Here is a 16272-nt window from a genome sequence, read left to right as displayed (position 1 = left end):
ATACAGAGTATTTAAAATTAACTTATTTTTTTCCATTAGAAATTGCAAATATACTTTCTGATCTATTACTTTAATCACTACACATATAAATTTACATGTAGGACCAAAATTTTCTTATGTTACCTCTAATATTACTTTGAGTAATTTATTGCAATGATTCTTCCTAAGATTTCACATAACATGTAGAAAAATTATGTCAGACCAAACCAGAGAGGGTCGGACCTGCATTACCACCATTTGTCCACCATCCAGAACTGAAATATCCTTGCTGACATGTACACATAAGGAACTGTTTGACATTGAAATGGGGAATCAAAAGAACTGTTGGCCCAGAAAGAAACTCACTGCAGACTGATTCAACCATTATTGCTTGTCTCATTTTTGGTTCTTATAGGTGTATTTCTAGTAGCACATGATCTCTCTCATTTAGAGGAAATGATGAGCAACATAGACTGATGAACAAGAACAGATCCAGAGGAGAAACCAAGATGGCGGCAAAGGTAAACGTCTGAACTGCTGCCTCACACAACAATTTCAAAACTACAACTAAAAGACAAAACGTCTATCACCCAGAACCATGGGAAAGCTGGCTGAGTGGAAGTTCTACAACTAAGAAAGAAAGAAGAAAGAGCACAAGCGCTGAAAAGCTGAGGTACGGGGGAACACAAATCGGGCTGGTGGTGAGCAACTGGGCACACAGCTTTTTCCAACCCAAAAATAAACAAGCTCCCAATTGCTCTAAAATCCATTTTCTGGGGAGATAGACTCAGGGGACTCAGACGCCTATGGGGAGAAGCTGGACTATCGGAAAGTGAGGGTGACTATTTTGCAGAGGTGCACCCAGCAATCATTGTTTACTCATCTGGAGTGCGAGACATGGGGACTTGGAATTGTGGAAAGGCAGAAGTCTGGTGGTAGCCATCGCTGTTTGCCACACCCTAGCCAAGGGACACCCTGAGACTCCACCCTGCACAATCTACAAACACACCCAAGCTCCAACCAGCGGCTTTTGCATATAAATGGCCTGCCCTGTGGCAGCTTAACCAAATAAACTATAGCACCTACAATCAGTCAGCTTCAAAACCTCCAAATCCCAAGCAAAGAGAAACCTGTAGTTCTCACTGTAGCTCTTTCAGGGTGGCCTCAGACAGTAGCTGACCTGCACCCATTGGGGATCCAGAAACTAGTGTATCTAGTGGTCTGTGTGAGACAACACCAGGTTTCAACTACTCTAATAAGGGACACATTTAAGAGACAGACTCAGTGAGCATCAAAGCCCCACTGGAACAAGTCCTGCTTCATAAACATGTCTCCAGCACAACAATTCTTCCATTATAGATACAGCGGGTCTTCACAGCCAATTGGCCTGGAGGTCAACTACCCCAGTGACACCAACAACAATAAAGACATAACTTCAACAAGGCTGTACATGCAATACACAAAGGGGTGCAGCAAGAGTGTCCACCTCAGGTAATTGGGAGGCTCACCCACTGAACCATATAGAACACCTTAGCACATAAAGCCACCCTACCAACTCAGGGAAGCAGTGAAAATGAGTAGACAAGGAAACAGATCACAAATGAAAGAAATGGAAGAGAACAAGCAACTGGATCTAGAGTTCAAAACCACAGTTATAAGGTTTTTCAAGAATTTCCTAGAAAAGCCGATAAATTTGACAAGACCCTCGAGAATATGAAAAAGAACCAACTAGAAATTAAACATACACTGACTGAAATAAAAAATATTATACAGAGATCCAACAGCATACTAGAGGAACGCAAAAATAAAGTCAAAGATTTGAAATACAAAGAAGTAAAAAAACACTCAATTGGGAAAGCAAAAAGCAAAAAGAATCCCAAAATTTGAAGATAGTGTTTTGGGGTTCATTTTGCTTGGGACTCTGTGAGCTTCTTGGATTTGTTTGGGCTTTTTCTTCCCTATATCAGGGAAGTTTTCTGTCATTAGGTCTTCAAACAGGTTTTCTATTCCTTGCTCAGTTTCCTCTCCTTCTGGCACCCCTCTTGTGAAAATGTTGTTTTGTTTCATGTTGTCCCAAATTTCCCTTAAGCTCTTCTCCTGCTTTTTAATTTTTTTTCTAGAAGCTTCTCTACTTGGCTATTTTTTTCCCTACCTTGTCTTCTAGCTCACTGATGTGATCATCTGCTTTTTCTAGTCTACTGTTGATGCTTTCTATTGAGTTCTTTACTCCAGCGATGTCCTTTTTCATTTCTTCTTGGTTCTTCTTCATTTCCTCTTGGTTCTTACACTTATTGTTTTATTTGTCTTCCATTCTTTTCATCTACCTTATGACCACTTCTATAAATTCTTTCTCTGACAGGTTGCTTGCCTCCATTTCGTTTACTTCCTTTTCTGGTGATGCCTGCTTTTCTTTCATAAGTAGGCTGTTTCTTTGTCTCCCCATGATCTCTCTTCTCTGCATGTCTGGTTATGTAGTTCTCTCTTTTTCCTGTATTGATTTAAAGGCACAGAATACAACACAACTAGGTACAATGACAAGGCAGTGCACACAAATGTATTCACGATATTCATAACCTCAAATAAAGGTGATTTTTTTTCACAGAAAGGTGAATTAGAGGATAGTAGAGAAAGGATAAGAGAACAAAAAGGAATATAAAAATGAAATTGGGTAGAGAGAAAAAAATAAGAGAGAAAAGAGAGAGAATAAGAAAGAAGAGGTGAAAAAACTATATATGTATATATATGGAAAAAACTCCAATAGAACAGTTACTAATCCCAACATGTGCCATCAACAAGTACCTGGAGATAAATGCAAGCTACAAATAACAACTAATATCAAGTAAGGTGAGGGCAAACAGAAGCAGAAATCAAACAAAAAAAGCAAAAGCAAAATAATTTCACAAACAAATATCAATATAATCAATAATCATGCAAACAACAATGAAAGGACAGAGAGAAAAATAAAATAAATTTTTTTTGATAATGAAAAAAAAGAGTGAAGTGTGTATAGATTTGTAGAAGGGGATTGGAAATTAGATACATAAGTAGGGTTAAATTTTAACGGAGTAAAAAGATGAATAGGGAGAATATAAAGCAGGAATAAGGTAAGAGAAACAGGACAACAAAAGAGGAAAAGTGAGGAATAGAGTGATGTCATAAAGGTAAAGTTGCCATAGAGTAAAATGATGCTAAAGGAAAGATGAAAATAGGTTGTAGAACACTAATCCCAAAGTAAAATAAAGAAAAAATAAAATGACACTTAAAAAAAACAACGGTTAAATAGTAGTAGTAATACTGATTGAAAATAAAAATGTAATAATTAAAAAGAGAAAATCAAGTGAGAAAAAAATAGTTTCTTAAGTAAAAGATGAAAAAAAAATGTGCAGTAGTGAAGGTTATTCACTTCCTCTAGTGTTCTTTTTGGCATGCCTGTTTTTTTTTGTCAGGACAGTATTGAAGTTCCCTGTGTTCCACTGCTCCTCAGTGTTGTAAGCCAGTCCTGATTTTTAAGCGGGCAGTATGTCCTTATTTCTCCTATTTCTTTGTTTACAGAAGAGTCAATTTGTGATTCAACCCCTAGGTGGCAGTGTTTCTGGATTGACCTCTGGATCTATAAGTCCTCTCTAGCTAGTGTTTAGGTTTTGTGTTTTCCCTGTGGCACTTAATGCTGGTTTGCCCCAGATCTGTTTCTCTGATGGTTATTTCCCTCTCTGATCCCCAGGTTCCAGAAAAACAATTTTCCCCTGCAGTCTTTTAGATTGTCTCCAATTGGGTGATCCTATGTATTGGGCTTAGTAATCAGTAGCAAGGATTTAAAGAGGAAAGAAAGAAAGAAAAAAAAAAAAAAAGAGCCTGAGTAAGTGTGTGAACTCTGGGGCTGCGTGAAGGTCTATGCAGTCTTTTTTCCCCTTGGGTCTAAGCAGCTGGTACACTTAAAAAAAAAATAAAAAAAAAAATAAAAAAAATAAAAAAATATATATTATTGACTTTTTTACAGAGAGGAAGTGAGAGGGATAGAGTTAGAAATAATAGAGAAAGAAACATCTACAGTATCAGCTGTCTCCTGCACGTCCCATACTGGGGATGTGCCTGCAACCAAGGAACACGCCCTTGACCAGAATTGGACCTGGAGACCCTTCAGTCCACAGGCCGACACGCTATCCACTGAGCCAAACTAGTTAGGGTGCAGCCGGCACACTTTAAAAATTTTTAGGTTGTTCTTTTGTGCCCAGATCAAAATGGGTTGCTTTTTAGAGTTCCCTTCTGTTAGCAGCTTTGCAGACCCTTTCTACATTCATGGATCATGCTAGCCCCAACAGCCACGGATTTTTTGAGGTGCAGGCTTCCCCCGGTCCTCCAGTTCGCGCAGTATGCACATTTCTTTCTCCTGCAGGGAACACAGACCTCACCTTATCCCAGGTGAAATCTGATCTTTCCGTAAGGGAGTGTAGAGCTCCTCTCAATCTGTGTGCTTGCGCTACTTAGGGACAGAAGTTCTGGGGTTTGCAGCTGTTCGGTGGGTGGTGTAGTTGTATATTCCCCGGGCTTTTCTGGAGTCTGATAACATCCGCTTCCCATTCAAGATGGTGCAGTTTCTTAAAAACAACTTTAAAAATACTTATTGCAAAGCAAGGATAATCATGACACTGAAGAAAAGGGAACCCTGGTGTAATATTAGTGAGAATGTAAATTGGTATAGCCACTATGGAAAACAGTATGAAGGTTCCTCAAAAATAAAAATAAAACTGCCATATAACCCAGCAATTTCACTTCTGGGTATTTATTTAAAGGAAATGAAAACACTTAAACTTAAGATATATACACCTCCAAGTTCATTGCAGCATTATTTATAATAGTCAAGGCATTTTTTGCAACTTAAGTGTCCATTGATGGATAAGTGGATAAATAAAATGACACACACATGCACATGCAAACATACACCTCACTGGAATATTATTCAGATATAAAAAGAAGAAAATCTTGCCATTATGATAACATGAATGGATCTTGAGGGCATTATAGTATATGAAACAAGCAAGATAAAAAATATCATATTGCCGAAAACAGTTTGGCTCAGTGGTAGAGAGTCGGTTTCCTGACTGAAAGGTCCCAGGTTCGATTCCGGTCAATGGCACGTACATTGGTTGAAGGCACATTCCCAGTAGGGGGTGTGCAGGAGGCAGCTGGTTGATGTTTCTCTGTCATCAACATTTCTAGCTCTCTATCACTTTCTCCTCCTCTCTGTAAAAAATCAATAAAATATATTAAAAAAAATCATATGATCTCATATGTGAAATCTAAAACAAAACAAAACAAAAAAATGATTTAATAGATACGGAGAACCAGTTGGTGACAGGCAGAGGTAGGGGTAGGGGTGCAAAGTTGATGAAGATGGTCAAAAGGACACAACCTTCCTATATAATAAAGAGGTAATATGCAAATTGACCATCAGTCCAACACACAAGATGGCCACCCCATGTCATCAAAGATGGCTGCCCCATGTGGACACAAGATGGCCTGCAAAGGAGGGCAGTTGGGAGGCTATCAGGTCCGCAGGGGAGAGAAGTTAGGAGTGAACGGGCTTGCAGGGGAGGGCAGTTAGTGGCAACCAGGCTGTCAAAGAAGGGCAGTTAGGGTTGACTGAGTCAGCAGGGGAGGGAAGTTGGGGGTGACCTGAAGGACAGTTAGGGACAATTGGGCTGGCAGGGGAGCAGTTAGGTATCAATCAGGTTGGCAGGGGAGTGGTTAGTGGGTGATCAGGCTGGCAGGCAGAAGCGATTAGGGGTAATCAGGAAGGCAGGCATGTGAGCAGTTGGGAGCCAGCAGTCCTGGATTGTGAGAGGGATGTCTGACTTCCCAGTTAGGCCCAAGGGCAGTTGGACATCATTTGAGGGTTCCCAGATTGGAAAGGGTGCAGACTGGACTGAGGGGACCCCTCTGCCCCATACACAAATTTTAATGCACCAGGCCTCTAATTCAGTTATAAAATAAATCATGGGGATGTAATGTATCACATGGTAAGTAATAATATTGTTTTTATTTTTGAAAGTTGCAAAGAAAATAGATCTTAAAAGTTCACATCATAAGAAAAAAATTGTAATTGTGGATGATGAGTGTTAACTAGACTAACAGTGGCAAACATTTTATAATATGTACAAATATTGAATTATCATGTTGTATACCTGAAACTAATATATTACATGCCAATTATATATCAATTAAAAAAGAAAAATAAGATAGTTGAACCTAATAGACAATAAAAGGATATTAACACAAAAATAGACAAATAAACTACTATTTAATGACTATTTTAGGAACAATTCTGTTTCAGTTTAGAAAAAAATTAACTTGGATCCTATATATTGCAACAAATTCCAAATGAATAAAAATTTAATAACAACAAAACAGAGTAATATACATATTCTTACTCTGGGTGGGAAAAATACATTCTGAATATAGAAGAAAGAGGAAATACTTTCACAATATATTTCTGAATACAGAAAACAGGGGTGGGGAAACTTTTTTTTGCCAAGGGCCATTTGGATATTTATAACATCATTCTTGGGCTATCCAAAATTATCAACTTAAAGATTAGCCTGCTGTATTTTGTCCAACATTAAAAAATATATATCTTTATTGACTTTAGAGAGGAAGGGATACATAGAAACATTAACAATGAGAGAGAATCACTGATTTGCTGCCTCCTCCATGCTCCACTCTGGGGATTTAGCTCCCAGAAAGCCCACAGCCTGGGCATGTGCCCTGACCTGGAATCAAATCCTGACCTCCTGGTTCGTAGGTCGACATACAACCACTGAACCACGCCACCTGGGTTGGTCAAACATTTAATTAACTCACTCCTAATGCTTTGGTAGGATCAGACCAAATGATTTCAAGGGCCTTATATGGCCCGAAGGCTGGATGTTCCCCACCTCTGACATAAAAGCTTAAAAAAGGTTTTCTGCAATTAACTGTTGAAATCAAGTAACAGAATCAAGAAAAATTACAACATAATAAGCTAATAAGGAATATTTTCTTTTTAATACTTTAGCAAATATTTGCATGCATATATATAGACTTAAATATATAAATATAAATTTATATTTATATTGTATTGCAGATAAATATATATGGTATTTATAATAATAAAAGCATAATATGCTAATTAGAGTGGACATCCTTCCGACGACCTTTGGACGAAGCCAGGGCTGCGAGGGAAGCCCTGGTCCTGGGTGCCAGCAGCCAGGGGTAAGGAAGGCCTATTCTTTTTCTTTTTTTTTTTTTTTTTTGAGGCTGTGCCCCCTGCCTGGTGCTGGGCCAGGGGACCTGAGGTTGTGACCCTCACCTGGTGGGACTTGATGGGGGGTGGGCCGGCCGGGTCTGGATCTCGCCCAATGGGACGAGGCTGGCTGGATCTGAGTCTCACATGATTTCCAAACATGTGTGCGTGGGCACGCCCCAGACTCTGACAGGAGGAAGATTTTCATATACATTTTACTAATTTTCCTTCATCTCTGACACTTCTATTACAGAAAAAGGGCAAATAGCAATATTAAAATATTTCCTCTAATTAATTTCCTTTTAATGTGCATGAATTTCATGACCCAGGCCACTAGTTTACAATATAAAAAGCAAGCAATAACTAAGGATAAAGGTGTACATGCTGAAAACTACAAAATATAGCAGAGAAAAATAAAAATAAGACAAATACAGTTACATGTCACTTTTTTTTTAAAGTTTTAATAAGAGCAAGTCAATGAATCTCATGTACCTATTATAAAACATGACATAAGGCAATATAATTAAAACTAAATGCGTTTCCTGTGGTGAAATTAACTTACAGAAATGAAGGTGTTTATTTATTAAATGTGATCTCTGGGGCTCTCCCTGATTCTTTCCCCTCCTGGGAAGGCTTGGCTTGTTTGCTTCCTTTCTCACGCCTGCTTGCTGTGTAATTTTTTTTAAAATCATTTATTTATTTATTTATTTATTTTTACATATTTTATTGATTTTTCCCCCCTCCCTCCCTCCCACACATCCCCTCCCTCCCCAGAGTTTTATGTCCATTGGTTATACTTATATGCATGTATACAAGTCCTTCGGTTGATCTATTATCTCCCCCAGATCCTCCTCCCCTCCCCACTGTAATTTGACAATCTGCTTGTTGCTTTACTGTCTCTATATCTATTTTTTGGTTCATCAGTTTATAATGATCTTTATTATCCACAAATGAGTGGGGTCATGTGGTGTTTCTCTTTCATTGATTGGCTTATTTCACTCAGCATGATATTCTCCAATTCCATCCAGGTTGCTGCAAATGATGAGAATTCCTTCTTTTTTTATGGCAGCATAGTATTCCATTTTATTGATTTTACACAGAGAGGAATTGAGAGGGACAGAGAGTTAGAAACGTTGATGAGAGAGAAACATCGACCAGCTGCCTCTTGCACAACCCCCACTGGGGGATTGTACATACCCTTGACCGGAATTAAGCCCGGACCACAGGCTGACGCTCTATCCACTGAGCCAAACCAGTCCTGGAGAAAGGCCTATTCTTGCACAAATTTTGTGCATCGGGCCTCTAGTATACATATAAAAATATGAACATACGATTTATACTCATATCTACAATAGATACTTTGTCACAGAAGAAATATTGAAGAAAACACAAACATATAAGCACATGGCATATTCATGGGGAAAACAACATCCCATGTCAAATGTATTAATTACTAAATGTACTACACTTAGTAAATAAACTTGCAAAGAAAATTCAAGAGGCTCATTTTGGTAGACAAATGAAAAAAGGGTACAAACACACATTGCTAATACACTTGAAAAGTTATCCCGAGGCCTGGAGTTCTCAATTCCAAGAAGTTTTGAATTCTAAAGGGCTCCAACCCTGCTCAATACCATGCCTATTGACTGGACTGGACGTTCAAGTCCTTGGGAAGCCTCTGCCTGGGTGACCCACCAAATTTTCTGCTCCCGGCTTGTCCGTATGTGTTTCCAGAACGGGCAATTCCTGATATTTTTATTTTCTTGCCCAAACTAACTTCTACATTTAGGCTCAGGGTAGGTCAGGGCGGGTTAAAGAAAAAGCTCCCTTACTCAGTTGTCAACTGAGAGTCATTTGGAATCAGGCCATTAGTTTCTGTCAAGAGTAGAACTTGAAAAGGCTTTTTGTTTGTTTGTTTATTTTTTTTATTTTTTTTTAACAAATGTGAATGATTTGGAATTTATGACTTCCTCTCAAAAGAGAAAGAAACAGGGAGTATGTCAGCTGCAGCAGGAAGTTCATCTTTAAAACGTGGAGGAGCTCTGCAATGCAAAGCTTGGTAGTGAGTTTTAGCAGCTGGACACGTCTTGCTCTGGGACAGATGCTTTGCACACGGGCAGCTGTCTGCCCAGCTGAGCGCGGCGGCAGCTGGACGCAGGTGACCACGCCGTGGCGCTGACCACGCCGAGGCGCGCCCGCCGCACCGGGAACTACAACTCCCGGCGCTCGCGGCCGTCTCCGCGGGAGGCCCTTGTCCCAGCGCAGAGTCACCGGATACGGAGCTGGGGCTGCGTGACAGCCGGCGGCATGGAGTCTCGGACGGCAGACGGCTGCTTCCTGGGCGACGTGGGTGCGTGCGGGGCGCCGCGGGTGCTGCGGGCGCGGGGCTCGGGTTCCCCGGAGCTGGGGGTTCGGAGCTGGGGGGTTGGCAAAAGATGGAGGACCGCCAGAGCCGGCTGTCGGCTCTCGGGGACTGTAGAGGTGCATCTGATGACACTGGCTTTGGGATGGATGGTGTGTCCTCTGAATGTGTGTGTTCTGGGGCGTTAGATGGGCCCTGCTTGGAGGGTCATTTCCTTAAAGGAGCGGGGTCCGGGGATCCCCGGCTTTCATACGTCGTTTCTGTGCCCCACCCCTTCCTACCCCGCCCCCCAGCGCGTCCCAGGGCTGGTCATCACCTTGACGCAACAACAGTGGGACTTCCGAACTGCAGACTCACCGCTAGAGCTCTGAGGAAGAGACCCAGCGGGGCGGGGTGGGGTGGGGTGGGGGTAGGGGTGGGTGGGTCGTCGGTGCCCAGTCAGAGGAGACACTAGGAAATGGCCATGACGGACCATGGTTAGGGCAGCCCAGGTGGGAGGGAGCTGGAACATCTTCCAGGAGCCCCAGAGAAGGCAGTGCACGGTGTCCTTAGCATCCCCCCATCTAACAACCGCCCCCCCCCCCCCCCCCACACACACCCTGGGGTGACAGAAGGAATCAGCTCCAGAAGGAGGATGTGACCTTGAGACGTTGTCACAAAAATGAAATCTCGGTTCTTCACTGATTCTTCTTTACCATTTGGGCTACCCAAGAATGAAATGGATTTGAGGGTAAAGGGACATTCTTTCCCGGAGCAAACTTTCCTGCCTCTGAAGTAAGACTATGGCCATGGGTGCTCCTCCAGCTTCCCCAGTGAGGCCTGCCCTCCTGCACCTTCTGGGGCCATGTGGGCCAGCCCTAGGATTCTTAACTTCGCCTTCTTTGTGCCTCCATCCCAGAATCACTGTGACATTTTATGACTGGCTTAAAGTAAAGGAAATAGAAATAAAATAACTTCTGGGGGAGGGGCAGAAACTATGGCAATAAAATGAACAGTGAAAGTCTGTGAAGAAAACAAAATCTGAAGTATTTCTACACTGGTAAAAACAGCAGTGGGAGTGAAAGTGAGAAGTCTTGAAGGTCATAGCAAGGCAAATATATTTCAATTGATTTTGCAACAGAGCCACCTTCAACACGATCAAAAGCATTTACTAAGCATCTGTTTTTACTTGGCATTCCGCCCCAGACAGACACAAGACTTTGAACCTGCTAATGTGATTGGATAAGTTAAATAAGCAATGAACAGCTAATCACTGAAACTGATTAATTTTTTTTACTATTTTTATTCATGAGCTTTTAGTAGCACAGCATAACTTCTGAGCATGTTTGTTGTGTTTTGTTTTGGGGCAGAACTTAAGGAATGTGTCTTTAAAAGAAAAGCACATTCTAAACTAATGGATACACAGCTTCTGGAGTTCATAGATTTTTTTTTATTGTTTTACTATATTTCTCCAAGATCTGTCCTGCTGATATTTCTATTTTCAACATTAATGTATAAACTGACTGAATTCAATCCAAAACAACACTGCTATCCCAGCAAAAGTATAGGCCCATCATAGGGTCATTTTAATATTCTGATCTCAAATTCTGTATGTGTGTGGTATACTCTAACCAAAGTATGTAAGTTGTCCTTTATTTTAAAATTGATTTTTAGAGAGCTAGTAAGGGAGGGGGAGAGAAAAAACATGAACATGAGAGAACTAAACATCCATCGGCTACCTCCTGCAAGCTCCCCCCTCACCTCCCACCACACACACATACTAGGGATCTAGCCTGAAACCCAAGCATGTGAACCAGCAACTTTTAGTACATGGGACAATGCCCAGCCCACTGAGCCACACTGACCAAGCAGTTCTCCAGTTTTTAAAATAGCCCCTCACAGAGGTAAAGATTGTAGAGTCTTATAATATGGCTTTGTCAATAAGTACAAAGAATTTAGGACAAATCACATCCTAAGATGAATCTGGTGTTTATAACTTGGCAAATGTAATACAGTGCTTTTACCCAAGATAAGTGTCTATTTGCAAAGTTGAAAAAGTGATTCCTGTACTTAGCATTTGTCCTCAAGAACGTCTGACTTGAAAGTAAAAGGCTGGCAGAAGATGAAAGGGAGCCTTAGGGTATCTGCGTTCTAAGCAAGGTGAGCTGCTGAGTTCCTCAGTTATCCTTAGCCAAGAACTCTGACCACAATTCATTGCTGTCCACAGTGCTCAGAAGGTGAGATGGAGAGAGAAAAGGGAGAGGCAGCTCCTCCACTGCAACAAGAGCCATTGAGCTTCTAGGTTAGATGCCAGGCACTAGCCACAAGCCCTGGAGAGCTGCTAGACAGTCATCATTGTTGATAATTTAAGGCAAAACTGAGTTCACGCAGCTGGAAAGAAGCAAAGCTGAGGTTTAAACCCAGGTGGGGTTTTTAGTGTTTGTTGTTGCTTATATTTCATTAAAAGGTTCACACAGTTCCCATCAAATAGGACCATTTCTAATGGACTTGTAGGGCCTGGTTTTGTGATTGAATGGACAAATATGTCTGCTGTGGGTTTCTCGGGAGACCTGGGAGTGCTTTACTACATACTGGTCATCTCCATATTGTCTTTCCTTCTGTGAGAAATGTATTTGCCTCAGGGATCCACAGTCAGAAGCATCTCAGTGCCTGGGAATCTATATACAAAGTTCATCCTTCTGTTGTATCTGCAGAATATGATTTTTAAAAAATACTATTGTATTGAAAACACCTTGAGAGATCTAGATAATCAGTGCCCTGGCTAAGAAGTCAACTTTGGCTGTCTTCTCAAATTGTGTTTCTGTTTCTGGCTTAGAGATGGCTGCATTCTAGAATTCTCTAGAAATGTCCCTTAGTGGAGAAACCTTTAGTTGTGTTATACTGCTTACACAAACGTCAGAGGGAAATCCATTTAGGATCATTTAAACACCAGTTAGGATTCTGAGGCAGTCACTGTGGCCGGCAGTGGCTGCCATCTATAGCAGTACAAATGAGTTTTAACTTTTTGCTATAATTTCACTGCCTTGGAGAATGGAGAAGGGTTGGGAGCTACTTTAGCTGGGAATTAAAGAACAGTAGATAACAGCAGTGTGTTGGGCTAGACCACAAAGGTCCTTCAGGAGGAAAGGAGAAAGGATAACTAGCTGCTCTGGGAAGCTGGTTTCAGGACACAGTGGAAGAAATAACTGAACAGTGATTCACCGTCTTGGATGTACATTGGAATGGCCTGAGGATCTTTAAAAAACGCTGTTGCCTCACTCTGACCAGTTTGGCTCAGTGGATAGAGCATCGGCCTGCAGACTCAAGGGTCCCAGGTTCAATTCCCATCAAGGGCATGTTCATTGGTTGCAGGTACATCTCCAGTAGGGGGTGTGCAAGAGGCAGCTGATCTATGTTTCTCTCTTATCAATGTTTTTCTTCTATCCCTCTCCTTCTTCTCTGTAAAAAATCAATAAAATATATTTAAAAAAATCTCTCTCTCAAAAAAAAAAAAATGCTGATGCCTGTGTCCCATCCCATAGATTCTGATCTACTTGTTTTGGGGTACAGCCTGGCTACCATGTTTTAAAAGAGCATCAGGTGATTCTAACATGCAACCAAGGTTGAGAACCACTGAAATAGAGGAACTTTTGGCCTATTGCAATCTGAAAAACTTGAGCAAATCTGAAACAGTTCTGTGAAAGCAGGGAGGAGAATTAAATGAATCTTATGAAGCAAACCCAAGAACATCAGCACAAAAAGAGGTAAAATTTCGGTACAGAATTGAATAAGTAAAATGAAATTGGGCTGAATGTCACAATATGGCAAGAGATTTAAGCTTCTTCATTCATTATAGTCATCTTTGATGGAGACCCTGTGTGCCAAGCAGGAAGATGAGTTTATCAACTAGTTTGTCGCTAGCTTGCTGTGGAAAAGTTACATTGCTGTTCCTAGGAGATACACAGTCCCCTTCTTGGGTTTTCACCCCAAATCTTTTTAGCTGGGGGCTGTTTTCAGCCCATTTCTTGGGGTGTGCTGTTTCGGCACATGGCTTCATTTCTTCCTCCTCCTCCTCCTCCCCCTCTTCCTCCTCCTCCTCCTCCTTTTTTTCCCTCCTCCTCCTCCTCCTCTTCCTCTTCTTCCTCTTTCTTCTTGTTTTTGTTAATCTTCATTCGAGGATATTTTTCCATTGACTTTTAGAGAGAGAGTGGAAAGGAAGGGGGAGATATAGACATAGAGAGAAATATTGATGTGAGAGAGACACATGGATTTATTTCCTCCCAAATGTACCTGCCTGCCTGAGGTATGTATCTTTGACTAAAATAGAACCCAGGACCCTTTAGTCCTGGGCCAATACTTTATCTACTGAGTCAAACCAGTTAGGACCAAATGGCTTCATTAATGTTTTCCTTACTCATGAAGAGGGCAATCTTCTTCCAAGTTCTAGAAGCGGACTCTCGGGTTGCCCCATCTGTACTAATTTTTATAATAGATTTGCGGCATAAAAGTGCAAAGTAATGAATTTTGGAATAAAAAAGGGGAGTGTCTATCTAAGTTAACATGCAGGATTAGAATAAATTTTCTTCTTTATAATGATTTGTATTTTCAATAAATTCACCACTCTTGGGAAGCTAGTGAAGCTGTCTTGTGAGATTCTGTTTGAGAAATTCCATGGCCTTCTCCTTCTCCTTGCTTTTTGGATCACTTTGTTCCTCAGGCTGCTGGTGGGCCTACCCTGTGTCCACTCGGCTGCCTTCCTGGGACTTGCCTTTGGAAAACGTTTTACATATTTTCATTTTAAAGTTTTATTTTCCAACTTGTATTGGGGTGAAGTAGAAACAAAGATAAGCACTATGTAAACCAAGAATTTAACAGTGTAATCTGATAGAATCAGATAGAAAGAAGGGAGGAGGAAAATGTTTTTCTTTTCCTGTTTTTACCTTCCTAAAGATTTAAACAGCACCAATTGCAGTCTGAGACAGTGTACTGAAGCAAAGGTTGAAAAGTAAGTTCTTGGAGATGCACAAAAAACTAGCAGTCTTTTAAGGAGCAGAATTTATAGACACGAGAATTTGAATTCTCTGAATTGCCCTTCATGGCCAATGTAAGTATGAATGGAGATTAGTCCACTAGAAGGCAAAAGCTGAGAAAACACTTCTAAGTTCATGCTCTAAGATCTGCCTGTTCCCTAGCATTTTAGTATACCTACCATTTAAAATGGCCTCTTCTACCCGCTGAGGCTAATGGATGTTTATAAAGTAAATTAGAGTGAGTGCATCTGTTTCAACATGATTGCTATCAAAGTGGCATACACACACACACACACACACACACACACACACACACACTAGCGGCCCATTGAATGATATTTGTGCAAGAATAGGCCTTCTTTCCCCTGGCTTCATTCCCAGTTGCTCAGGAGCCTGCAAGTTCCCCCTTCCGACCCCTTTCTCCCTCCTGCCTCCCAGGAGCCAGCACATCCCCACTTCCAGTCTGCCTGGGAGCCAGCAAGTCCTCACTTCTGTCTGGAGCACCGCTCCTGTAGCTTCCTCTGCTGCTCCCCATCCCCTTCAAAGCAGGCATCCAGCCCCTCCCAGCCACTCTGTGCCTACATATGCAAATTAACCCACCATCTTTGTTGGGTTAATTTGCATACTCACTCTGATGGGCTGTGGGTGTAGCAGAGGCATGGTCAATTTACATGTTTGTTTATTATTAGGTAAAATGCATTAGAGGCTCAGTGCGTGAAATTTGTACACTCAGGGAGGGGGCGTCCCTCAGCCAGGCCTGCACCCTCTCGTACTTAGACATCCTTAGCACTGCTGCAGAGATGGGAGAGGCTCCCCCCAATGCTGCTGCACTCGCCAGCTGTGAGCCCGGCTTCTAGCTGAGCAGTGCTCCCCCTATGGGAGCACACTGATAATGAGGGGGCAGCTCCTGCATTGAGCATCTGCCCTCTGGTGGTCAGTGTGCATCATAGCAACCGGTTGTTCTACCATTTGGCCAATTTGCTTATTACCCTTTTATTATATAGGATATTTCAGAGAAGAAGGGAGAGAAATATCAATGATAAGAGAGAATCATTGATTGACTGCCTCCTAAATGCCCCCCACCAGAGATTGAATCTGCAACCTGAGCAAGTGCCCTGACTAGAAATTGAACCATGACCTCCTGGTTCATAGGTTGATCACAACCACTGAGCCACACCAGCCTGGCTGAAGAAGTATATTTTTAACACACACACAGACAAATGCATCCTGCTATAAAATAACATGGAATTCTGTGTGGGTTGGATAGTTTGGGATCTCATTCAAAGGTATTTACAGCAAGTCAAATATCAAAAGGACCCTTTTATTAGGAGTTTTCTGCTATGTGAGGTGAATTTTATTGCTTCATTCCATGTATAGAAGCCCCTACAGTGCCAGAAATGATGGCCTGCCAGGGGTAAGAAGGATGTCAGGGGATCATTGAATATCACAGATGCAGTGATATGAAGGATCACTCAGAACCCACTGGAAAAGAGAATAGGAAGAAATTGTTCAAGGACACAAACTTGATGTTACCTGTGCTTTTTGTATGTATGTAAAAACAAACAAACAAACAAACAAAAAACAAACAAACAAAAAACCTCAGAGAAATCCATTAGATATTTGTGAGTTACTAAGCTTTGAGA

At 41.4% G+C, this 16272-nt stretch overlaps 1 protein-coding gene across 1 annotated transcript in view; it reads left to right on the top strand.

Annotated features, from left to right (window-relative positions):
- Positions 1–9321: 9321 nt before the first annotated feature.
- Positions 9322–16272, top strand: part of ASB13 (ankyrin repeat and SOCS box containing 13) — a 35524-nt gene continuing 28573 nt past the window's right edge. The window contains exon 1 of the mRNA XM_036460814.2: positions 9322–9608. Within this exon, the coding sequence (XP_036316707.1) occupies positions 9566–9608 (43 nt within the window). The 5' untranslated portion in view covers positions 9322–9565. The remainder of the gene's footprint in view (positions 9609–16272) is intronic.

This window comes from Pipistrellus kuhlii, unplaced genomic scaffold, assembly GCF_014108245.1.
Source record: "Pipistrellus kuhlii isolate mPipKuh1 unplaced genomic scaffold, mPipKuh1.p scaffold_m20_p_1, whole genome shotgun sequence".
NCBI lineage: Eukaryota > Metazoa > Chordata > Mammalia > Chiroptera > Vespertilionidae > Pipistrellus > Pipistrellus kuhlii.
The sequence above is the reverse complement of the archived record's forward strand: the minus strand, read 5'-3'. Positions and strand labels throughout refer to the sequence as shown.